Source organism: Crocodylus siamensis, chromosome 7 (genome assembly GCF_052110815.1).
Source record: "Crocodylus siamensis isolate JL-2025a chromosome 7, ASM5211081v1, whole genome shotgun sequence".
Taxonomy (NCBI): Eukaryota; Metazoa; Chordata; order Crocodylia; family Crocodylidae; genus Crocodylus; species Crocodylus siamensis.
The window spans coordinates 21,614,062-21,640,227 of NC_143401.1; the positions used below are offsets into that span (position 1 = coordinate 21,614,062).

Below are 26,166 nucleotides of genomic sequence, written 5' to 3' on the forward strand. Positions count from 1 at the left end.
GACAACAGAGAGTCAGGTGACCCGAACAAGGTGACCATCCAGTCTCCTCTTGAAGATTTCCAGGGTAGGCTATTGCACCACCTCTGGGGGCAGCCTATTCCACAGTTTAGACACCCTAGCTTTGAAGAAGTTTTTCTTACTGTTGAGCCTGAAATGGTCTTCCAGGAATTTGTGGCCATTACTCTTGGTTTTCCCCAAGGTTGCCCTGGTGAACGGTTGTTCACCAAGCCCTTGATGTACTCCCCTGTTGTAGCAGTAAGCCACTATCAAGTCTCCTCTCAGCCTTTCTCTTTTTCAGGCTGGAGAATCCCAGGTCCCTCAGCCTTTCCTCGTATGGCTTGCCTTGCAAGTCTCTGATCATATGGGCAGCCCTTCTCTAGACTCTCTCAAGCTTTACCCTGTCTTTGTTGACATGTGGTGCCCAGTACTGGACGCAGTACTCCAGCTGCAGTTTCACCAATGCTGAGTAGAGTGGAAGAATAACTTCCCTAGTTTTGCTGGAGATGCATTGATTGATGCATGGCAAGGTATTATTTGCCCTGTTGGCTACAGCATTGCACTGCTAGGTTATATTCATACTGTGGTTTATTATTACCCCCAGGTCCCTTTCATTTGTGGTGCTGATCAGTTTGGCATTGCCAAGCCTGTAGGGGTGTGTGTCTGTGTGTGTGTGGGGCGGGGGGAAGTTTTCCCCAGGTGAAGCACTTTACATTTCTCAACATTGAACTTCATTTGATTCTGATCTGCTCAACTTGCTAGCCTGTACCTGCAGCCTATCTTCAACTGTGACCACACTTCTCCATAACTTGGTATCATGGGTGAAGTTGGACAGTGAGCTCTTCACCACTGCGTCCAAATCATTGATAAAGATGTTAAAAAGCATTTCTTGGCTTTCCATTGATACAGGCTTAAGGGAAGAGTTGAGGAGTGCTCTGGGCAGTGAATAGCCTTTGGTGTGATTGGTATGGTACCTTTTTGGGAAGCAGGAGATTTAGGTTCAAATCCCCTCTAGCTGCTGTGTAAGATAGTGCTGTTGTATAGCGGAGTAATTTACTGCACTGAAACGCACATGTAGACAGTAACCGGGCAGGGGCCAGACTCCTGCTTGCCGCTTAGCCCCATGGCTCTGTGTTTTTAGCACCCTCATGCCCCAGCCAGCCCCTCCGCCACCTGTTGCTGTCACCTGAAGCCCAGGGCTGACTCCCCCTGTACCCTCCCTCCCCCCCGGCCCCTGCCAGCCCAGGCCTGCTCTACCTCATTTCAAAATGCTGCTGTCATAGGCACATGTGTAAATGCACCTGGTAGCAGTTTATTTAGGCTCTAACTGCTCCAGAATTTATTGCTTCACCTTAATTTCATGTGTAGATGCACCCACTATTCTTAGTGCTATGGTCTCAAGTGTCCCCAAGTATAGTAACTTGATTCATTGTCATGTCTCTACACCTTTTAGTAACCCAAACAAATCCATTTAATTTATTCAGTCACTAACCAGCCCTTTTACAGAAACAATATAAATATTTGTGCTTTTTGTTTAATTTGTATTTCAGTAACACCTAAAAGTTCTGACAAGATCACAAGCTCATGATTTTCAAAACCACATAAATATTTAGAGTTGAGTTGGTCAGAATTTTTGATTGAACCATTTTCCATCAAAAAATGCAGCTCTTTTGGAATAGAAATGTTGTGCAGAAATGTGAGAGGTTTGATCAGAACACCTCAAAAATATTCATTCCAACATTCTCATTTTGATGATGAAGAAACATTTTATTTTGATGTTATTGTTCTTTTCCTTGCAACTTTAATATAATTTTAAAATGTGAATTCAACCATAATATGTAGGTAAAGATAACATTTAATATTTTATGTTATGATTCTGATATTGTCAAAAATGAAACACGTCATTATTTCCAAATGAAAATTCTTTAGTTTCCATTATATAAGATATTTGAGAATTTCGTTTTTTTCATTCCAGTATGGACAGAAAATGCATTTCCAATTGGCATAATTTCCCCTAGAATAAAATTTCTGTTTTCTGACCAGTTCTAGTGGTGAGGGGCAGCTCTTGGCTGTTCCAGTTTACAATCTGCATGCACAAAGGAAGGATAAGGGAGGCCTCCTTATCCCTGTTTAGCAGATAAAGAACCATTGTATAGAGTAAGCAGTTTGAACAAGGTCAGACAGAAAGGGTGTGGCAGGGACAGATCGCCTGAGTCCTAAGCCAGTTACCATCCAGAATTTACCAGGAAGAGGCAGATACTTTTTCTAAGACAACTTTCTGTACACTATAAATTGTGAAGGCCAGTTGGATAAAATGAGAACATCCCCAAACCTGCAGCTACACAAGGGAATGATGTGACTTGCTTCCTGTCTGGTCATTTTTGGTCCCCCAGCCTGAAGGACCAGGTACCCATTTATAGCTACATTGCCAGAGGGTGAGTGGTATTTAGCTCAAGTCCATAGTGGGGCCCAAGCTCAGGCCTCTGGAGCTGTAGCTATTCTACCATCACCTCCCAGCTCAGCCCCCTGTACCATGCTTAAAAGATGAGATACTCTGCAGTGTTTAAAGCAAATCCCTGTGGTTCATGTTAATGTGCATCTCTCTTTTTCATAGGTGGGCCAAATATAGGTAAAAACCTAACTTTCCGCTACATACTAACCTGTCACTTGGTTGCATTTGAATTCATTCATTGCTTTATTTTGCTCTCCTGAGAGTGCCAGGCAAAGTTTACAGTCTGTAATTTATATACTAACTGCTTCTATTAATGAGAATGAGTTTTGAGCCTAGGCATAAATGTTTTCCTATTGTTTGCAGTGTATGACACACTTGTTCTCTCTGCTAACATGTAATCATTATAGCTATGGACAGGGTAATTTAGACCAGATGCACTGGACTAAGTATCTGCTCTGTGAAATGAGCCATTCTTTTGGCACCCATTAGCATGCTTCTTTCTGATGTGTACTGTGGGATGGTGTGCCTGGGAGATCTTCTAATTCAGCATGAGGGATCACTCCACAGTCAGACCAGTTACAGCACTTTTAATAACACAGCACACACACGGTCCATTGCTGTTTGAAGTCACTGGGCAAATATGAATGGCCTGGAAGGTACAGCCCTGGCTTGGAAAGAATATAGTTCCACACTACCACTTTGAGAGTTCCCAGAAGCCTGTCTTAGGCATTAGGGAAAGACGGAAAGAAGCCTCGGTACTATGGCTGTCTATACACGTGCTCTGCGGTGGGAAGAGGGTTAATTAAAACAACTCCTGAACAGTAGCTTTAATTAAAATGCCACAGCATCTGGTGTATTCAGTGTCCTGTATTTCAAAATGGCCATGGGGGCAGTTCAACTAAACCTTGTTCTATGAGTTTTAGTTAAAACACCTGTACCGCCATTTTGAAATGCAGGACACTGTATACACGTGATGATGAGGCATGCTGTAGCTTACTAATCAGAATGCTCCAGAACACTTGATTAATCAAGTCTGCTCATTTAATCGAGTCTGCTCTGGTGTTAATAGTCTGGGATTAATCAAGTCTACTCTGACACATTCTAATTAGAATGGTTTAGAGCACAAGTATAGGCACCCTAAATTGCACTTACACAGGGTAAGGCTGGCTCTTTGGGGGCTGTAGAAGGGACATGAATCTGCCTGTCCATCCTTCACACTGTCAGCAAGTCCTTACAAATCTTTCCAGCTACATATCCTGCTTTGTCCACGTGCAGCTTTGTGTGAGCCCCCAAGGGAGGAGGGATAGTTGCTTGTAATTACTCCCTTTGAACCTCTCTGGTTTTTGTTATGGCTATTCATCTTGTGTAGCAATTTCATCTCGTGTAAATAAGTTTGTTAAAGTCAAGCCTATCTAAATTAGCCAGTTCCCTCTGGGTACATCTACACATGCTTTAATGCATAATGATTACTGCACATTAATTTTAGTACCTGTAATAACAGGTACTAACTCAATGCACAGTAACCCGCACTACTATGCAGTTGCACCAGCACATAGCTTTTTAGTGGCACTAATGCACAGTAGGTTAATTCCACCATTCATTAGTGCTATAGCCTGGCTTTTGCTGTGATGCTTTAATGTACAGTAGAATTAGTCTACTGCTTATTTAGCATCTCATGTAGCTGCATCCTGTGACCTCTAAAAAATTTGGAAGACACACGAGCAGCCTTCCATTGTGCTTTTTAGGGCAAGGGACTTTGGTGTTGTAATTCTTATCAGCTGCAATTTGGTGGCTTTTGTCACTAAGTCCAAAATGTGATTGGATTTGCTGATCAGGACCACAAAGTTCTTAGCACTTCAGTCAAACAACTCGCCAGTTCATCTTCCTTATTCTCTTCCTGGGCCATACATGGCCTTTCTGTTACCCCTCAGAGCAGCACCCTCCACTCCTCTTGTACCATTACCCCTCTGTCCTGACCTACAGCACCACCTACAACTTCTGTGCCCCTCCTGAGAACGGAAAACTCATTTAATGGAACCATTCATTGATGTTATAATGGGGCAAGAATATCTCCTAGGTTGAAGCCATTAAGCTTACTTGGATTTCTGACCAAAACAAAGCACAGAATGCAGGTCTGTAGAGGCAGATGATAGACACATTAACCTGTTTAGGATATGTCTATTATGCAATGAAATGAAGGTCTCCGCACAGATATCATGCTACCATGTAGGTACGTCTACATGCTGTTATGGAGCAAGAAGAAATTGCAGAGCTTACTGCTCCGGAGTTAATTGCTCCTGGGTGTACATTCAAATGCTGCATCTGGGAGCAATTAACTCTGGAGCAATAAGCTCCACAGTATGTTCATGTGCAGTATGTGGAGCCGGGTCAGAGCAGCTCTGGCTGGCAGGGGGTTCTGGGGCCAGCCTTCCAGCCTGGGACTGCTCCCCCCAGTTCAACATGCTGGAGGGGGGTTTGCTGAGGCATGAGGGAGCTTTAGTGTGGGAGCCAGCCAGCAGGCATCCCTTGCACTGAAGTACCTCATGCTCCAACCAGCCCCTCCAGTGTCTGTACATGCACTGCTGCAGATCTTTTATTCTGTAGCAGGATAGTGCTTGTAAATACAACTTGTAAATACAAGTACTATCCTGTCGTGGAGTAAATTAGTTTACTCCAGGCTAATATAGGCATATAGTTTCATAGTTTCTAGGGTCGGAAGGGACCTGAGCAGATCATCTAGTCCGACCCCCTGCCATGGCAGGAAAGAGTACTGGGGTCAAATGACCCCAGCAAGATGTTCATCTAACCTCCTCTTAAACACCCCCAGGGTAGGAGCCTGCATCACTTCTCTTGGAAGTTGGTTCCAGACCCTAGCCGCCCTGACCGTGAAGTAGCGCCTCCTGATATCTAACCTAAACCTACTGTGAGGGGGCGGCAGCTAGGGGCGGCCGTGAGCTCCCTAGCGCCGCCTACCGTCACGTTAGGGTGACGTAGCACCCTCCGAATCTCGCCCGCCACGACTTTGATGTTAAGATATATGATGTGGAGGCTGCCAGTTTCCCTAATGGACGGTCTTGTTAGTCGTCCCTATTCCCAGACGGGGATTTGATAAGCGTCCTGCCTTAAGGGCAATGCGTGCCTCCAAGCCTCCCCCTTAGCACGCCCCAAGCCTCGCAGCTATTCCGGGGGACGCTTGTATGGTCCCTCGCCCCTCGGGTGCCCTTGCTCTCACTCTCGGGCACCGGGCTCTTCGCCCACCTGGCGCCTCCTTGGGTCGGGCCCCAATCTCTGGCCCGTTCCCACGCCTTGGGCCTGTCCTGCTAGCAGCCAGCTACCTGCTGGCCCTTCCTGGGTCGGCTCGCCAGCGCCGCTCACTACCGGCGCCCCCTGGGCCGGGTTCTAGCCAGCGCCTGGCTCACCGCCGGCTCTGCCTTCTGTTTGGAGCGCTCTCGCCGCCCTAGCCTCGGCGCCCTGGGCCGGCACGCTCTCGCCGCCCTAGCCTCGGCGCCCTTGGGCCGGCACGCTCTCGCCGCCCTAGCCTCGGCGCCCTTGGGCCGGCACGCTCTCGCCGCCCGGATCTCGGCTCTATCGCGGCCCTAGTCTCGGCGCCCTCGCCTTAGTGCTATCGCCGTCCTGCTCCCGGCGCCCTCGGACCCGCGCTATCGCCGTCCTGCTCCCGGCGCCCTCGGACCCGCGCTATCGCCGTCCTGCTCCCGGCGCCCTCGGACCCGCGCTATCGCCGTCCTGCTCGCCTCGCGCTTGGGGCTCAGGTGGCCGTAGCCGTGCCTGGCCCCCTTGACCCTTTCTTGGGTCTTTTGCCCCACTGGGCAAAGTGCCGTCTTTACGGGCCGGGGTCCAACCCCGCGCTCCGTGCCACGCCGGCACAAACCTGTACCGCGCTCTCCGCGCTGCGCCTCCCGCGCTCGGGGCTCAGGTGGCCGTAGCCGTGCCTGGCCCCCTGGCACTGTGCCCCTACTAGGCACCCGGAGCCCCCAAACTGCTGGGAAGCCCCGCTGGGGCCTTGCCCCCTCTGGGCTGACTCCACGTGCCTCGCGCACTGTCTCTGCCCCGCCTTGGGCCTTGCCCTCTCGGGGCTGACTCTGCGTCTCTCGCGCTCTGTCTCTGCCCCGCTCCAGGGGCCTTGCCCTCTCGAGGCTGACTCTGCGCCTCGCGCTCTGTCGTTGCCCCGCTCCGGGGCTAAACACAGCCCTTATGGGTCGGGGTCTGTAACCCCGCACCCCGCGCCTCGCGCCTCGCGCTCAGTCGTTGCCCCGCTCCGGGGCTAAACACCGCCCTTATGGGTCGGGGTCTGTAACCCCGCACCCCGCGCCTCGCCGGCGCAATATGGTGCCCTATCGCACCGACAATAGTGCCCCTGGCACTATGCCCAACTGGGCACTGGGAACCCCCAAGCTGTGGGGAAGCTCCCCTTGAGGCCTCCTCGCTCCCCTACAGCCTCCCCGGTCCTCCGGAAGTAAACTATAACTAAACACTCAAGCCATCTGGCTATAACATAAGCAAAGGCTCCACACGCCTAATAACTCCAAGCCCCACCAGGGCTCTCAATCCTACCTCCAGTTAGGGCGATCCTGTTCCCTGCATCATTGCAGCCGGTTAGCGCGATGAAGTAGTAGCCACTAACCCCGGCCGCTCAGCTCAGCCACAGAGCTCCTGCTCCTGCGGCAGCCAGAAGGGAACTGTGTTTCAGGCTCTGGCCTGAGCTGGTTATAAAGGCCTGGCCCTGCCCCCTTCCGGTCATGTGACCACCTGGTTGCCCCTGGCAACCAGGCACCTGAGCTGCCTGGGTGATTGGCAGCTCTGCCAATCAGCCTCAGAATCACGGGGCACCTCTGTGACTCCGTGACACCTACCCTCTGCCAGCTTGTGACCGTTATTTCTGGTCACTCCTGGCAGTGCTCGGGGGAACAGTGACTCCCCCAATGCCTGCTGATCCCCCCTGACTACCCCCCTGACTAGTTTGTAACAGGCCACAAGATCCCCCCTCAGCCTTCTCTTTTGGAGGCTGAACAGGTTCAGGTCCCATAGCCTCTCCTCATAGGGCCTGCCCTGTTGTCCCCTGATCATACGAGTGGCCCTCCTCTGGACCCTCTCCATGCTGTCCACATCCCTCCTGAAGTGTGGCGCCCAGAACTGGATGCAGTACTCCAGCTGCGGCCTGACCAGTGCTGCATAGAGGGGGAGGATCACCTCTTTGGACCTGCTCGAGATGCATCTGTGGATGCAGGACAAGGTGCGGTTGGCCTTCCTAACTGCCTCTCCACACTGCTGGCCCATGTTCATCTTGGAGTCAATGATGACCCCCAGATCCCTTTCCGCCTCCGTGCTGACAAGAGGGGAGTTCCCTAACCTGTAGGTATGGTGCCGGTTGTTCCTCCCCAGGTGCATCCCCTTGCACTTGTCTGTGTTGAAACCCATCCTATTCTCGTCCACCCACCCTTGTAACCTGTCTAGGTCTGATTGTAGCCTGTTGCATCCTTTCAGTGTGCCCATGTCCCCCCATCTTAGTGTCATCAGCAAATTTGAACAGGGTGCTTTTTACCTCCTCATCCAAATCACTGATGAAGATGTTGAACAGTGCGGGCCTGAGGACCGAGCCCTGCAGAACCCCACTGCCCACGTCCTTCCAGGTTGAGAAGGACCCATCCACTACTATGTGTAGAAGCCAAGATGTTTACTGTGCCGCTAATTAGTCAACTTCTCAGTAAGCATCTCATGTATTAAATTAATGTAGATAGCATTGTTAACATCAGAGGAGAAGATATAGCAGCACCAGATTCAGCATATGTTAGCAATCAGTACCCGGGAATGCTGTGATGTTTGTACTTTGGTTTCATGTAAAAGCTAAAGCCTTTGTCACTGAATTTTTACTGCTGTATACCTATAGCTGTACCTAAATCAAGTTAGTATGGGTACAGTGATATATACTACAATTGCACCTTCATATTGTTATGCAAGCCTACCCTTAGCCTCTTTGGTCAATTTCTTATAAAGCCCATGTATCCTGAGAAGTGATTGGAATTTGAAGCATCCATATTCACTCTTTTCTAAATCTAAATGCTTTGTAGGAAATTTAACCTCCCAATTCAGGATGTTAATTATATTTCAAAGAGATGCACTCTGTTGAACAAGCTTTTGTTGTTGGTTTCAGGCTCTGGAAAGTGACTATGTCAGTGCACATCTTCATCATTGGATTGATCTGATTTTTGGTTATAAGCAACATGGCTCAGCTGCGGTGGAGGCAGTTAACACCTTTCATCCTTATTTTTATGGAGACAAGATGGACCTCAACAGCATTAGTGATCCTCTGATTAAAAGCACCATCCTGGGCTTCGTCAGCAACTTTGGGCAGATACCAAAACAGGTACGCTATGAACTTCCCTCTTCCACATCTACTCAATTCAGCATATTAAATATCAGGGCTGAACAGGAGTGTAGGTAAATAGCAGAGCATTTACATTTTTGGATCTAGTAGTATTTTTAGCCCCCATTTTACACAGGTATAAATGACACATGATAAAAGGTGACAGGCAAAGAGGGGAAGTGGGGCATGGAACTAGCACAGTTGTAGCTGACAGCAGACTGAGAAGACACCTCATTTGGAAGGTGTCCTTGAGGGCAGAATGCAGAATCTTTGTCACTGGTGATGTTGCATGGGAAAGAGAGAGCTCCATGTGATGCTTGGATCTGAGGGTGGTCCTGCAAGGCTGGAAGACAGAAAAATGTCCTTTACAAATTTTGAAGTGAGCAAATGTATTTTAGATTCAATGAGAGCCGATAAATATGGAACCCTTATGATGTCCATTCCACACAGTTTTCCTTCAGTTTGGAACCTTGTTTTAATCAATGCTTAAAAAGTGCTTTGCAAGAAATTAAGGGCTTGATTTTTAGAATTAGTTAGATCTGGTAAATCAGGAATGATTCCTCTGAAGTCAGTGCAGGCACAGCAGTATGAACGTGGTGTAAGTGTAGGTTTACCATATGTCCCAATTTATCTGGAACAATCCTGGATATCAGAGGCTGGTCCTGGCTGGCTCTTAAGAATTATAACGGGCATCCCAAAAACTCAGGGGCATGTGGAACAGTTGGAGAGTCATGGAGCACCTTGCAGGCAGGCAGGCATCACTGCCTGCCCAGATGCAGCCCTGACCCATCGACTTGTGAGAGTTTTGTGGGGAGGAAGAAAGGGGGAGGGCAGTGTCCCGGATGAGGCCTGGATTTCCTTATGGTCAGCCTATGCAAGTGTTAACTAAACCAGACCCATTCTGCTGGCATGCTTGAAATATGCCACCAAAATGCACATTTCAGTTTAATGTATGATGGTTCTCAGCCTTTTTAGTCTTAAGGCATCCCTCCCTAACTGTTCTGACTTTAGTGGCACTCCCTTTCAAAAACCAATTTATTTATTATAGTGCATAAGAAGTAATATGACTAGAAATACATTTTTAAACAAACTGGAAAAAACATTAATAACCATTCTAATATTATAAAAGTCTTAGCCTGTCTGTCCATCTGTCTGTAACACTTTATTTGCACTCTGATTGGTTGTCTGAAACAACCGGAGTGCTCCAAAAGTGTTCCAGATGGGAGGCGGTGATGCGGTGGAGTGCCGCCACGATGGCAGGGATGGAGCAGCTGGAGTGGGCGGGTGAGGCCAGCACTGCTGGCTTTGTCCCCACAACCCCTTTCCTTCCCCCCCCCCGGCCCTTCTTCCTGCAGATGGTGGCGGCATGGGGTGCTGGCCAAGGGGGATGGAGAGGCAGGGTTCCCTCCCCATCCTGCTCCTGGGAGACGGAGGCGGAGGTGCTCCATCCCCCCACAATCATTCCTGAAGGGCAATTGGCTAGTATTATTAGAATATTATAGTTAATGAGACACTTGAGCCTGACAGTTCTACATCCCATTTTCCAATTTTTCAATTATTCTTATGACTCCTTGCTAAATCCTGTTTAATTTAGCATCATCCCATTTGAATTGAATACACCAAAACTAAATACAAGATTCCTGTCATAGTGCACTTGTACAGAACACAGAAGGAACATAACCTCTCTACCCATATGCAAGATTTGCCTTTTTATACATGAAAGTCATATTAGGCTCCTTAGCTATATTGTTGAGCACATGTCCAGCTGCTTAGCCCCAGGACCTCCAAATCTTTTTTGAAGTACTGTGTCCCAACATGGTGTCCTTCATTCTGACCTGCATTTTAGTTCTAGATGTGTCTTATGCTTGGTTGTATTGACATGCATGCTGTTTGATTGCACCCAGCTACCGAAACAATTCCAATTACTCTATCAGTGACCTGTCCTTTTCATTTACCAATCCCTCGTATTTGTGTCATCTCCACACTTGACCCAAATTTATCATGTTTTTAGGCCATTGTTAAAACTATGATGATCCACATGGGAATGCCCTTGAAACAACTGCTACATAACAGCTCATATATAATTATTCCCTGTTTTACAGTTAAAGCTGAGACCTACTGGTTAAAAAGGAATTAAATTCCTTTTTAATTCCTTCAATACATACCATGTTGATTTTTTTATTGTTCTAGTTTCTTAATCAAAATGTTGTATGGCAATTGCCTGACAGAAGTTTTAAATTATTACATCAGCTTTATTACCTTTCTCAGCCAAACCTGTAATCTCATAAAAATTATGTCAAATTAGATTCATTTTCCATTATCATATGTTGACTGGTATTAATTTAATTGCGTTTTATTAATTCTTTGTTAACTGAGTCCAGTAACAGCCATTTTATTATTTTTCCTGCAATTGAAGTCAGGCTGGCACGATGGTATCTTTCTTCTAGTCCTGTTAAACTTCCCTGTTTTTCCAAGACATTAAGAAATCTGTTTTAAGGGCCAGAATCTGCTACACCTGTTGAATGCAATTCTATTCCACCCCATTCAAGTTTCTGAAAATCTATTGATGCATCAATTTTTGTAATGCATCATCATCTGGCACAAAAAGCAGCAAAGAGGAAGAGGACCCACCCACCCTTTTGATTAACTGTTTCTTTTGAGGACTTGAGCAGAGTGGAATAGAATCACACTTGAGTATCTAATTCTACTTATGTACCTAGTAGATTGAGCCGGAAATGGACTCAGAAGTCTAGAAGACTCTTCAGCCAAATGTCTTTAATTGCAAGCTTTCGGGAACAAACATGCTTCATCAGGCATTGGAGAAAAGATTGTAAAAGTTCTCCTGGGTAGAAACGAAAGTTTGAATTTCATAGGATTTCACAGAAGAATCAGTAGATGGAAAACTCTGGGCAGTCAGTTCTTAGCTGGTATGAAGCCTCTCACCTCTTGTGAGGATCTGTGATGATGGAAATTACCTTGAAACAAGGGCAGGAGCGGGATCTCATGTTTCAGGTGGTCACAGTTGCTTCCTGCTTAGGAAAATATGAAAATTTCATTTTAAATTTTAAATTCGGCTAAAATTTGATATCTTCCATGTGTCAGGTGTCCAGGTTGTAGCTGTATTGGTCTAGAGGAAAAGGGAATCAGGACTGGTAGTAGAGATGATATCTCATTCTACCTATTAGGCACTCAAGTATAATTCAATTCCATACTGCTCAAGTCCCTGAAAACCAGTTAATCAGTTTTTGTTCTTTCTTTATTTTAGCTCTTCACTAAACATCATCCATCCAGAAATGTCCAAGGAAAAAGTGCATCAGGGAAAGAGTCTGCATTGGCACCTCATACTAGTGGACTTTTACCTCCATTACTCAGCAACCTGCAAAATCTGAAGATGTCTCCTGTTACTCTCAAAGGTAACTAGGAATTCAGCAGTTTTTCATGTACTAACAAGTGCATACTCTTTGTGCAGGAATAAATATGGATGTTTTTGACCCCTGCATCTTCAAAAATATCTATTTTAGCATAACATTAAATTGGGCTCAGCAGCATCCCTGCTACTATGTCCTTTAGTAATTATTTCTACACATTGAGAGAGAAGTAGTTGAAAAAAAAAGCAAAAACAGGTCATGAAAAATGTAAAAAATTTAAACCCTTTTTGTAGGGATGTATTTTTATAGGTACAAGAAAACCACAAATCATACCACTATCCATTGTGTTGCAAGGGAAGATGAAAGGAAAATGCAAACATCAACATTTTGACACTTTTTGAAATTTTTAGTTTCAGAAAAATAATGAGTACTCAAAGTATATTCATGGGTTTTTATTTAGTTCAGCTTAGCTTTTTGTTTTTGGGGGAGGGGACTGTTGAAAGATACATTGCTACCAGTTCTACTTTCAGTAGAGCCTAAATGCCCCATCCAGGATTAGGGGCCACATGTGTTAGGCATTGTAGGCTCTTTAGATTATCTTTGCACTTGAAAAGTATAAGACAACAGGACAGGCAAGCTGATATAAACAGGCAACAAAAAGTGATTGTCCAAATCACATAACTTTTCAAGTATACTTCCCCCCCTGCATAACAGCCCTTCCTGCAAACTGGTGATCTGTAAAGCTCCCAAAGTCAAACTTCTTTCCATCTCCCATTTATTCCATATGCCCTCCCACCCTTCAAGGGGATACTGTGGACAGTGCTCTATGTTGGGGGGAAACACTCCCAGTCAAAATGACTATAGATGGTACTGTACACTTGTTCCTTCATCCCACCTCTGTTGGTCCTCATTTACCCTTCAGTGATTGTTCTTTAGTGCATCTTAACATTTCATGGGTTTGAGGGAGTTCTCATCCTAGTCTTGACAGTAGACAAGCAGTTGACCTATATATTCCAGGTTCATGTGATAGAATAAGGCATTATACGTATGAGAGAGCCAACACCAGTCCCGTAAAACTTGGGACAAACACTTCCTGACTTTCACAGGATACCTCAGACAGCAATTTGCTTCCACAGCTCCACCTATCATGGTCTCTCCATCTCATTCCTCGGGTGGGTTTCTGCTGTGGTTCTGGAGCTCAGCATGGTTATGAAGATTCACAAGCGCTGTCACCGGCACAAGAGAACAAAATCACTCTTAGCATTCTGATAACAGGATGAGCTCTGATATGTGTCTTTCTGTCAGAGTCACCCAAAGGACCCATTGGACACATTGTTCATACGGAGAAAAACATTCTGGCTGTTGAGAGAAACAAAGTGTTGATTCCCCCTCTTTGGAACAAAACCTTCTGCTGGGGATTTGATGACTTCAGCTGTTGCTTTGCAAACTACGGATCTGACAAGGTAAATAAGGATAAAATCAAAGAATTTCAAAGGTCACTAGTGATTTGCCATGTCTTGGTATATAGGACACATCATTGAGATACAGGGAAGAGGCCTAATTTTCAGCAAATGCTTGTATAGCAATTTCTGAAAAATCAGGGCTCTCTGAGAAATTCAGGTCAGTACCTAAAGATAGAAAACTTGAAACCTTTTTGACTAAGCCAGAGTACTGATCCAGAGTTCTACTACAGCTCCTCTCACTGTACTATCTGATACACTGAAAAAGAGACCTAGATTACAAATGTTGTTTCCTGATTAGAAATTTTGCCTTGCAGAACTTTCTCCTGGGATCAGGATAAAACCATTTGTCAGTTCCCCTCCATTTCCTAAGCTGAGAACAGTATATCCATCAAATTGGGTTGACAACTCTGTTTGAATCTATTCCAGGAAGGTTTCATCACATGATGTAGTGATATTAATGACTGATCTACTGTACTGTACTCAGGAAGGCAAAAGTACATAATTATTACCTTTTAAAAATCCACTGGCCTACTGTATAAATTGGGTTCAGCATTTAATATTTATTTTAATGAATGCCCTATCATTTATTTTCCGGGTGACTCTCATCAGTCTCCTGCAGATTATATCTAATTCCTGGAGACTCCTGGGCAGTCCTGGAGGGTTGGCAACCCTACCATCAAACACAGTAAGGTCCACACCCCTAGAAAGTTAATTATCTAACTTTTTTGCTGTAAAGAGTCAACAATATGAACCATGGTGCCAGTCACTTGGAGCTGCACTAACAGCTGAGAAGAAAGTAGTGGTCCTATAGTTAGGGTAATTAGGAGATCAGTGTTTAGTTCTCTGATGAACAAAAATTGCTTGTTTGGTTTTGGGCATGTCACTATGTCTCTCCATTTCAGTCGGTAAAATGGGAATTAATGCCCTTTGCTATTTCCCAGGTTACTGGGAGATGTTTTACCACTGCAGCAATGGGGCTTCTGTGAGTATATCAGCTAGTAATGTATAGAACAGGAAAATAAATGTCTGCTCCAAAAGGAGAGAAGTATGTTCTGGTGGTCTGAGTACAGCCCTGGAGAGCTTATCCAGGCCACAGGGCCAGAAGGTGGAACACCACTGTCCTACATAATACCTTTCCCGTTGTCAGACTGTGGCCTCTCATCATAAGGCCTGTTTTCCTGCCCTCTGATTGTGTGTGGCTCTCCTTTGGACTCTCTCAAGCTTCTCCACATCCTTTTTAAATTGTGGAGCCCAGAATTGGATATAGTATTCCAGCTGCAGCCTCACCAAGGCCAAGTACAGCAGGAGGATGACATCCTGGGATTTGCTAGAGAAGCATTGGTGGCTCATATTCATCTTGTGATCAGTTATAACCCCCAAGTCCCTTTCAGCCATGGTGCTAGCAAGTGTAGCATTGCTGAGCCTATAAGCATGCTGCAGGTTTTTCTTTCCAAGGTGGAGTACCTTGCATTTTTTGGTGTTGAAAGCCATCAGGTTTTCATCTGCCCATTTTCCAAGCCTGTCAAGATTGGCCTGGATCACCATCCTGTCCTCGGGCGTGGACGCTTTACCCCAAAGTTTGGTGTCATCAGCAAACTTGGCCAGTGCTGCTGTTTCTATTATACATATTTCATCTAACAGCTGGAGACATATTTAGCGTGAACATGAAGTACTTCAGTTTATCCTTCAGTAACTGAGAGAAACAATCCTTGCCCACATCCCTTGAGGGTCTTGAGAAAAACTAAAGTTTGTTCAGATTCATTGCAGATAAAAACTGCTGCAGAAACCGTACTAAAGGGAATTCAAGAAGCCCTAAGCTTTGGCCCCATTGTACTCCCTTTGAAGTCACTGCAAATTGTACCCTTGACTTCAGTGGAACAGAGGCCAATGCATAGTGCCTTTGGGAGTCCAGGCTAAATCTAAGTTATTTGCTGTTGCTTTTCGTACGCGTCTAGTAAAGAGTTCAGTAGCATAGATGACCATGTCATGTGATGTTCAAATTGCCATCAAGCTTTCTGATGCCTATTGGGAGCTCAGTATGTACCAAATGTTTTGCTGTGGTCATACAGAAACTATGGGTCACTTGGGGGATAAAACCTGAGACCCTTTGTACCACAATAACTAGCCCCTAACAAATAAACTAAAGTAACAGGCTATCTGTCTTCTGTACTACTTGTAGTCCCTGCACCTTAGTACCGCACCATCTTTAATGCTTTTATCCTTGCAATGCCCCTATCAGTGGGATAGAGCTATTTTCCCCACTGTACATATATGGAACTGAAGTTCAGAGAGACCATAAGTATGTCCATGCTATAGTTATGTCTATGCTGCTGTTACTGCAAGGTAGCATAGACTTTCCCAAACTGGCTTTAAACTCTAGCTTGAATACCGATAGCAATCCAGCTGTGATAGCATGGAGTTCAGTTGGAAGGCAAAATCCTATCAGTCACCCTCCAAGGTGCAGGGTAAATTATCCCATGTTGTTGCTGCTGCCAGGATCTAAGCTACATTATGCTGGATGTGTCTACATTATGCTGCCATCACTGTAGATGGAAATTGTCCATGGTCTTACAGGAACTTTATGGCCAAGGGAAGACTTGATTCTAGGTCTAACAAGGTTGGGGTTCTAGCCAGAAAGCCCATCTTCCAATCTAGCCAAACATCCATACAGCCATGGTGTTACACAGGCAGGCTTTAAGAGTGTGGAAAATGGGAAAGTCAGAATCAAAGTGGTAGGATGGGTATTCCTTTCTCAGGATCAAAGTGGAAATATGAGGGCCTGAAGTTTTCCTAGCTCTGAAGTTTTCATCTGAGTTACATGCACACCAGCTGCAGTTAAATCTATTTTTGTCATAAATGATTGAAAGCCCGTTTACCTCTTACAGAACATGACAGTATTCGAATGCATGGCAGACTGGGGAAAGTGCCTCTGTGCTGTATGCCCCACACCAACAACTATCATCACTTCCGGAACAAGCTCTGTTGTGTGTGTCTGGGAGATTTCCCTGCTCAAGGACAAAGTGAGCGCCCTAACCTTGAAAAAGGTACAGTACCGTGGTCCATCTGATGTTCCAGCTTAACAGCATATTTGCAGAGCAGTCCAGCTTCCAGCATATTTGCAGTGCGGGGTCAAAATTTAATATCTGGAGATCCAGGTAATCAAAAAATACCCTGGGGGAAATAAGCGGGTCTGGGCTGTGCCCTGAGGCAGGTGGAGACTCAGGTCCTTCACACAGCCGCTCTCGTTGCCAGCCAGAGCATCAGTATGGCTGCTTACCGTCCCTTGCCCTGGTGCTGAAGCATGCTGCCTGCCTGTGCAGGGCGAGCAGTGGTGCAAGCTGCAGGGACCTGGACCTGGGCTCCATAGCAAATAAGTAGAGGGTGGGGGAGGGGCATTTGGGGGGGCAGCTCAGGAGGGATCTCCTGCCTGGCCCCAGTGCTCCTGCCCTCCTGCCAAGCCCCCTTTCCTCCTACCTGCTCCCCCACTCCCTGCCTGGCCCCTGCCCTGGGGCCGGGTGGGGGAGCAGGCGGGGATGGGCAGTGGAGCAGGCAGGGGCCATGTGGGCCCTGCAGGGGGCAGTAGCCCCTGCAGTGGAGCTCTGAGCCCTGGGTGGGGGGGCTGTAGCCCCTGGTGTGGGCCTTTGGGCCCTATGGGCAGGGCTGGGAGCCTGCAGAGGGGGAAGTTCATGTGTGGGTCAGGGGACCCACCCCTCATAAGCAATCCCCCACACAGTTCCCCCATAGCCACAGTCCCCCCCACTATTCTTCCACACCTACTCACACACTGACCCACATCCCCCCACATCCCTTCACACCCACCCGCATCCCCCCACATCCCTTCCCACCCCTCTCCTGCAAACCTCACATCCTCCCATCACACATGCATTGTGTGATAAAAAACCAAAAGCAAACATCAAAACATATAGGTGTTTAGAATGTATTATATTGTGATGATAGTGACACGTGTAGGCTTCCAAATTACTTTAACATTGTAAATAGAGCACTAAAACATGCCCCAACTGATCTCTCTCTCTCTAAATATATCTGTCTATTTATCTTTCTACACACACACACACACACACTCCAATTGCTCGTCAGGAATGGCGGGGCAGAGTGCTGCCACCCACCACCCCGTGCTTCTGCCTCCCAGGAGCGTGGGGGCGGGGGGGGAGGAGTAGCTTGCCCTGCCATCCCTTCCATCCTGCTCGGCCAGCACCCCATGCCGCTGCTGCCTCCAGGGTGCTGGCCTTGGGCACCCCACTTCATCCACTTCATTACCGCTGCCTCCAGGGATCAGGGTGGGGGGAATGCAAGGCCAGCAGCACTCCATCCCCTCTGTCCCTGCTGTCATGGTGGTGCTCCACCACACTGCCACCACCGCCTCCTGTTTGTAATGCTCTTGGAGCCAGGGCTGTCCCTAAGGGGATGCCAGTTGGGGTGACCACCCCATGCCTTGTGCTTTGGGGGGCCCTGTGAAGCTGGGAGGAGCACCCGGCCACTGGTTTTTCCTCCGCTTCGTGGCTGATGCCGTCATCAGCTTCTCTGAGTCCGGGGCACGTGAGATCAGGGCGGGGGTGGGGATGGAGCCCCACATGGGCTGATGGGCCCCACACACTGCTTGGGTCAGTTCTGCTTGGAGCACGCTGGTTGTTTCAGTCAGCATTGTGATTGGCTGCTGAGACAACCAGTGAGAGTACGAATAAAGCATTACAGACCGACAGAAGACAGGCAGACTAAAGCTTTTATTATATTAGATAGATAGATAGATAGAGTGGTCTTTTGTTTTAATTGTGGAAGAACATGGACGTCAGGGTATTGTAAAGAGTGAATTTGAGATGCTGCTTCAGCAACCCAGCTGCCACAAGGGGTAGTGTCCCTGGGTACCAAGTGGCCAAGGCCCAGAAGATTCTCTGACCAAGTAGCCCTGAGCTACTTGCCAGGGTAGGTTTTTATACTGCTCAGGCCAGCACAGGGTAGGTTTTTATACTGCTGGCTCTAGCTCCCCCTGGCTGCAGATCTGAGAAGAGCCAGGCAGGCCCCACATAAAAAAAAGTGCGTGCCTAGGCATTTGCTCTGAGGCAAAAGGCCCCAGCTCAAATTTGTGCTTCTTCTATTTGAGCTGCTGCAAACCCACACGTATCCTATATGTGTGGATGCGCCCTTTGGGTATATCAGCAGCACAGTCATGGTGCGACTCAGGCTTTTCCTCAGCATATGCTGCCCCACCGATTTCCACTCGCATGCTCCAAATTCAGATATACACTGGTGAAGATATTCTAGAGTGCCACCCCCTGAGGCACTCTTGAGACCTTGATTTCCAGTGTGTTTGACATTGGGTGCTGGGCTGGGAAGGGAGACCCTGAAGTGGCCGTACTTGCATATATCTGGGTTTGGAGTTGCATGCAGGAGTAGGTAGGTAGTACAACATGCTAAGGGACAGCCCAGCTGTGGCACAATGCTGCCCTGAGTAAACTTTCCCAGTATATCAGCTTACCTCTGATGAGATATCTTTTCTTCACATTCTGGTAACAGACTAGTAACTTGTCACTCCCCAAAATATCTTGAAAATAAGAACCCCAGTGTTCTAACCTGCTCACGGTGCATTGCCCCTTTTTTTCAGGACTCATTTCCACCTTGAGTTATCCTTCATGTTCTGGAGTGTCACCATTTCCTCTTCGCTTGCTGGGTCAGGATGCAGAAGCTCTAAGCATACTAACAAAGGCCCTTCAAATAACATTCCCAGCCCAGTATCTTTAGCCAAGGAAGTTCAGATAAGCAACCCAAGTTCTGGATGTTTTTTGCCAAGTTGAGTTCAGAACTTTTTTGAGTTTCACATTTTACTCCTATAAGGTAGAGGCAGCTCCAGGTAAAAGTGCATGAATCCATATGCAGGTGCAGTTTTTCCCAGGGCCCTGGGTTATTTAAACCAGAACTTTCATTTAGGGCCTATCTGTAGTCACCACAAGGCCCATTCAATCTTAATTTCATTCTCAAAGACCCCATTACTCAAAGTTTGACTGGTGCACATGATTCACCACTGCCTTTTCTACATTTTTATGTTGGTAAAACTCCATTAAAATAGCAGACTTACAGTGGCAAAAACTGGAGGAATACCACAGGAATTCAAGTGTGATATGGTGACTTGCTTCATGAATAAGGGTTTGATATTTATCTGTCATATTTGAGAAAAAAGTCACTATTTTTTCCCTTTTTCCTATATAACCAAATAAAATGTGCTGTGTTACTCCCCAGCAAAGTGATGAGGAGACATGGTCGTGGAGTTTAATAGACAAAAAGTTATTCAAATGTCAGAAGTCTGCTCTGGAAAAAGAGACTCAAGATAATTCTCTGTGCTTCCCTTGCTTGAGGGCATGAACAGATTTCATTTAGCATAAGTAATGGGAAAATTTCAAAAGGATGAATCTGGGAGAAGCTCAAAGAAGAATGCAGATTGTTATACATTTATCTGGACTATCTGGGTCTGCAAATTGGGGTGAAAACCAGCTGCAACAACATTTGACCTGAGGTTTGCAACACTTCCTGCTTCTGAAGAGTATTGTCAAAGACCTTGTGTCCTGACCTTGCAGTCCTTCTGCTCTGTTTCAGAACTCATGACAGAACTGGAAGTAACAGAAGTTAGTACTAGGAAGAAGTTTAAGCATTCTTTTTTTGAGCATCAAAGAGTTCAGCTCAGGGTCAGTTTGAGCTTTGGGCAAAGGTTCAGGGAGGCTATGTTTTATTCACACGGGTTTGCCTGTAGCTTCAGCTGTCTGCATCTGTGGCTGCCTTTGGAGGAGCCAGCTTTGCTGTCTAACATGTTGCACTGTAATTAATTAATGTCAAACATGCTCCACTACTTACTGAATGAGACTGTACCATGACCATTATGGTATTATTTCCTGTCTCTGCTATTAGAGGCTCTGGGGGACCATGATGCCTAATTTTTAGGCACCTGGCTCTGGAGTGGAATTTAAAACCCAGGGTTATGGGTTCAGGTGACCCATATAGTACATAGGAAGAGTTCAGTATTCCAGAAGAGCATGCTGAGTAGATCCTGCTTTGAGCTGGCCAAGAGGAAATGCTAAGCATAGAGGTGTATCTGCACCTTTGGCAGACCAACTGGAGTAGTGGAGGTAGCGGACCTCTGGGGGATGCCAGCCAGGCCCTTCAGAGGTCTTATTGTGCAATGTGACATTAAGGATTGCTACAAGAAGAGGCGTGGGGGGACAGACTCAAATGCAAGCATTGGCCCCTGGGCGCCAGAGACCCACAGTATATCACTGATCTGCACTCCTTCCCTTCTTCATTGCTTAGGCTTTTGGGCCAGGACAGTGAGCAGAGACTGCCTGCCTTTTGGGATCCAGAGCTACAGACTTCAGGTGACAGGCACTTGCAAGTAGTCTTTGAAAAAAAATGAGAAGGGATCACTCATTTTTGAAAGCAGAGCTTGTGGTGTGGGGTCCCCAGAAAGTGGGAGACTTGGGCTCTAGGTCTTCCTCCTCCTGAAGTCAGGTCCACATCTCTCACTTCCCAGGAGAATGCTTAGCCATCAGGCTAGAGTAGTCTGGATGAGGACTTTCTCTGCGCCTCTGGTATGGGGCAGCAAAGAATGTAAGGGATGTTGAGGCCATGAGGACAACAAGAACTGGTTAGGGCACTTAGCAGGGGCAGGGAGTATCCTGGCCTTCAAACAATTTTCTCATGATTTTTGGCTTTTATCCAATTACTGTTTAATGTAAACAATGTTAAGTGGTCCAGAAATTCAAACCCAGGATGCCACCTCCCAGGAAAGTGTACAAGCAATTAGACTGCAGAATTCAACCTCTTTCTGTCCTTCTGTCTACATGCAGTTTTAGCTGCCAAATGGCCCAGGTTAAACAGGAAAGGTGGGGGGTGCCCCCACTGAGGCTAACCTATAACCTGGTGGTTTGGGCATTCTCCTGGGGGATGAAGGATGTGGACTTGAATTCCCTCAGGCTGAGGAGACCTAGAACCCATGTCTCCCACTTCCTAGGCAGATGTTCCCACCACCAGGATGTTAAATAAGAGGTGGCTTTCTCCTATGGCCACATTTTTTAAAAGAAAGCAGCTACAAACACATCTTAGGATGGGCCTCAGCCTGTTGGTGTGTATTAAGATATGCTCAGGACATCCAGCCTCTCAGGGGACTCAGGTGCTGCTCCTTCTATTCCCCCCCACCCCCAGCTTAGGTGGGAGCTGCAGTGCTCAGGCTCAGATTGGGGCAGTTCTGAACATGTACAGAAGTGGGACTGCAGTCACCTAGGGAACTTGCAGGTCAAACAGGAAGGCATCTACTGAGTTTCAGTGACTTCCAGAGTCAGGTGATCATTGACTGTTGTTCCTTTACATTGCATATTGGACTTAGGTACCTGCAAGTCTGCCTCACTCCTGTGTAGAGCTCTAGTCTTCCTCTGGATCAGAATCTAGGTTTCTTTGTCTGTGGCCTAGATGTAAATCTGAACTGTAGCCCCAAAGGTCTCTCCAGCGAATTACATGCTGCTTTCATGTAATTCATTGCTTCATGTTGGTTGTTTTTTTCTGCTGAATGATACTATTGTATCATCATTCTGAGTTACTGAGCTTCGCTTAAGTAAAGCTGATGTGCTGTAAAGTGGATGCTATTCACTTACCACCATCCCAAGAGACTAACACATTCTGGTTTGGATTGTAGCAAAATAAAGAAACTATATTTCAGCAGAAAAAATCCTATTCCCTTTGTACCAGGAGCTGCCACTACAGTTTTGTATAGCATTGAAGATGCAGCATAATAGCCACTCTATTGATCCATGCAATTTAGCAGCCCCCTCTTTATCACAAAAAGAATGACCCATGTAACCCAAACTCCCATAATTTCTTTATCAAGAGAAAAAAAACAAAACAAAGCTCTTAAAAGAGCTGTGTCATGCCTTTGAGGGACAGCCACCTGATGGGCTGCTATAGAGCATGACTAGTAGAAGTTAGCTTCGTCCAGGTCAAGCATCCTCACAGCAAAGCCTGATGTGCTTTTCTGTGTCCTCACAGTTTCTGCACTCCCTGGTGTATGCTCAGGGGCATAGTGCATCATTCTTTGTGCCGAGATGCTTTAGGATTCTTTCTGAGTCAGTTGTGGGAGAACTTGTCTATGCTGTTTGAGGAACTGTGGGAAGGCATTGGAGGACTGTCAGGATTTGAGTGATTTTGCTTGCATCTTTATTGTAAAGTGGACTGGTCACAGGCCAAGCTGGAATGGCTTTAATGCTCCTTTCCCAGCAGGAATAGCTAGCCCATGCTTAAAGCACTTCCAAGCTGAGGTGAGAGCTTTTTTCTGCATAGATGGATATAATGATTCTGGCTAAAATGTGGGTAAGAAACTATATATGTGTTTACTTGCCTAAATGACCAGCCAGTGTATGAGTACGAAGGAGGTGTGCAGCCATGCTCTTTCCATCTCCCAGATCTTTACAGTTCTTTAAATGTAGGCACTTTAGGCTATGCCCAACTTTGCATGGCTGCATGTGCTAGAGGGGCATCATGCACCCTGTTTCCCTTGAGACTTCCATTCCTGAACTGTATTTTTCTGTATCTGAAGCTGCTTCAAAGCTGTGTGCCCTGTTTGTCTGATGAATTTCCCAGGGGAACAGCATCTAGTAGCTTTGTCAGTGCTGACCTTGCAGTGCTCTGTAGCTATGTCTGACCAGTAAAAGGCTGTGCTAGTGGCTTTCCTTGGGCTATTTCACTGTTGCCTAGCCTCTTAGATCCTGGGCCTGAAAATTATTTTTAAATGAAAAGCAAGCTAAAGGAAAAAGTAGCAGTTTTAGGAGAGTTCAGGGGATCAGCGTGATGGCTGAGGCTCCTGCTCTGGCTGCCAGCTCTGATAATGCAAACCAAAGCAGGTGAAAGGCAGTGCTTGGTAGGATGCTCGCTTTTCCTCCTGTGTTTGTGAACCCTTTAGTTGCTCATTCGGTTTTGGGTTTGCACAAGCCAGACTACTGAATATAAAATTCAACAGCAACCATCAGAGGCTATCTGGTGGGCCTTTAAAACCCGAGTTCAGCCTGGTTTTATTCTAAAACTGTAGTTACTCCCAGACTGTTCCAAAGCTTCAAACTCACCTCAGAGGCTTGTACAAAAAAACTCAACCCAGTGCTTTGCATCTCAAATGGAAATTTTCCTCAGCTCTCTTTTAAAGACATCCTTGTGCCATTTTCTTTAATTATGATGTGTCCAGTAGAACTAGATTCTATTCCACCTACCAGTATTTACTTCAGCCCAAGATGAGTTTTTCCTTTATTCAGCAAAATAATCCCTTCCTCTTGGATTTGAATCCCAGAGCAGGGGCTCAAGCTGCAACTACTGATGCTACCTGGCCAGGGCAAGGGTGGCTTGAGGTGGCTTATGCAGCAGGGGAGGGGATACATGGCAGGGGAGCATGGGGGTTACCACACAGTGCAGGGTGTGGAGTGCAGGGGAGACCATACAGCCACAGAGAAGCTGCTTGTCTTCAGCCCCGACCTGGTCCAGGGGCCAGGCTAGAGCCATTACCATTGCTGCTGCCTGGCCCAGAGCCAGAGCTGCCACACAGCATAAGCAGTGGCCAGGGCAGCAGGTTTGGGGGTGGTAGGAGTGGGGAGAGGGAGAGAGGTCAGGCACCAAGAGAGGGTCAAACTTGGTGGCAACGGGACAAGTGGCAGGAGTCACACCCTGCTTTCCCCCTTGCTTTTCCCCCTGCTTCTGCTTTCCCTGCCACAGCAGTGGGAGGGACAAATTTAAGATGACTCTCCAATAATTAGATTCTGTACATGGAAAATTATAAGAAATGTATCTATTTACTCAATTCTAAGATGAGGTTTTTTCCCCATATTATGGTGGTGTGGGGGGGGAACCCCTCATCTTATTTTCGAGTACGGAGGCAATGACTGCATCTCTGATTCCAGTGCTGAGCTGCTGGTCCCCCCCCACCAGTCCCTTGCAGCCTTTGCTCCTCCCTGCCTTTGTTCCCTGCCATCACCTTTCCTGCCAACTCTTACCTTCCCCTTGCAGCTCCAGCTCCAGCTCCAGCTCCAGCTGGGGCCCTGCTGTAGCTAGGGACAGGGAGCAGGAAGTATATGCTGCATCCAGCTCCAGCCTGGCCATGTAGAGGGTTAAAGCTATGTAGCCAGGCGGGGGCTGGAGGTAGCACATGCTCAGCTGGAACTGGAGCTTCAGGGGGTGGTGGGGTCAGGAGGGGCAGGCAGACAGGAGAGGGCAGATGCCAAGGGATGTAGGCAAGCAGGGAGGTTCAGACATCAGTGGGGTAAGTGGGGGGACAGGTGGCAGGGGGAAGTCAGTGGTATGTATAAGCACCACAGGAGCCGGCTTGAGGCAATGTGGACACCGGGGTGCAGGTACTGGAGGAGGAGAGTGGTGGAGGAGACAGGCAGCAATGAGAAGGGGTCAGACTTCTTGTCTCCTCTACTACCAACCCCCTCCCCCCCCCCCCCCCGGCTATCTGTGCCCCCAGTAGTTAGGTTCTAGACATGGAAAACAAATGTATACGTTTTTCCATGTCTAGAATCCCAGCTCCAGCCCCTCCAGCCCCACATGTGGCCCCTCCCCAAACTTCCCTGCCTCCCCAACACAAGCCAGTTGCAGCCCCCACCATTACACCCCTCACCCCATAGTGCAGTCAGGAGGAGGCAATTACTCCAGCCCTCCTGACCCCTGCAGCCCCCTGCTGAAAGGAGGGGGAGCCCAACAGCTTCTCTTCCCATCCCATGCTGTCCCTAGCCCCACTTTGACCCTGCCTCTGCTGCAACCACCCCACTACCCCCACCCTCTCCCTCCAGAGCTGACCCACCTGAGGACCACCCTATGGATGAGTGGGTGTTGGTCCCCTTTGAGCAACCTGTGGCTGCCAAAGCCAAGAGGAAGGCCCAAGATGCCCTCTAAATCTATGGGAGGGAAGCAGAGCTGCTGTCAGGCCCCAGGCTAGGTGATGCCATGCACAAGACCCCTGCTGAGTTGCCTGACACCCCCAGCAATCAGGTTGCTCAAGATTATGACCCTAAACATCCGCAGCTGCAGGATGGGTCTCCGCAAGTGCCAGGTGTACTCCTTTCTTTGGGAGTGGGGTACTCTGTGGTCTTCCTGCAGGAGACTCACATAACTTTGGCCACTGAAGAAGCTGGAACCTGGAGTGGGAGAACGGGTTGTTTTTCAGCCCCCTCATGGAGACTTCCTGTAGGGTAGCCACCCAGCTCTCTCTGGGCCTGCAGCTGGAGATCCTCCAGGACACTGAGGTGGTGCTGGGCTGCCTGCTCCATCTCTTCAGCGACCACTGTCTTGTTTATGCTAGGGTCACTCTGAGGCCTGAGTGTCTGGGGCTGGCCTGCTGGCATTTCAATAACAGCCTGCTGGAAGATATGGACTTTGGGCAGCCTTCCAGGAGTTCTAGCTGGCCTAGTGTGAGCAGTGGCCGGCCTCCCCCTTGGCTTGGAGATGGTGGGACATGGGGAAGGTGCACAT

General features: G+C 47.4%; 1 protein-coding gene across 1 annotated transcript in view; it reads left to right on the plus strand.

Moving 5' to 3' along the window:
* The window catches only part of WDFY4 (WDFY family member 4), a 291,265-nt gene that overhangs the window by 249,982 nt on the left and 15,117 nt on the right, over positions 1 to 26,166 (plus strand). The window contains exons 53-56 of the mRNA XM_090058037.1: positions 8,619 to 8,831; positions 12,097 to 12,244; positions 13,505 to 13,662; positions 16,548 to 16,706. Coding sequence (XP_089914163.1) covers positions 8,619 to 8,831; positions 12,097 to 12,244; positions 13,505 to 13,662; positions 16,548 to 16,706 — 678 coding nt within the window. The remainder of the gene's footprint in view (positions 1 to 8,618; positions 8,832 to 12,096; positions 12,245 to 13,504; positions 13,663 to 16,547; positions 16,707 to 26,166) is intronic.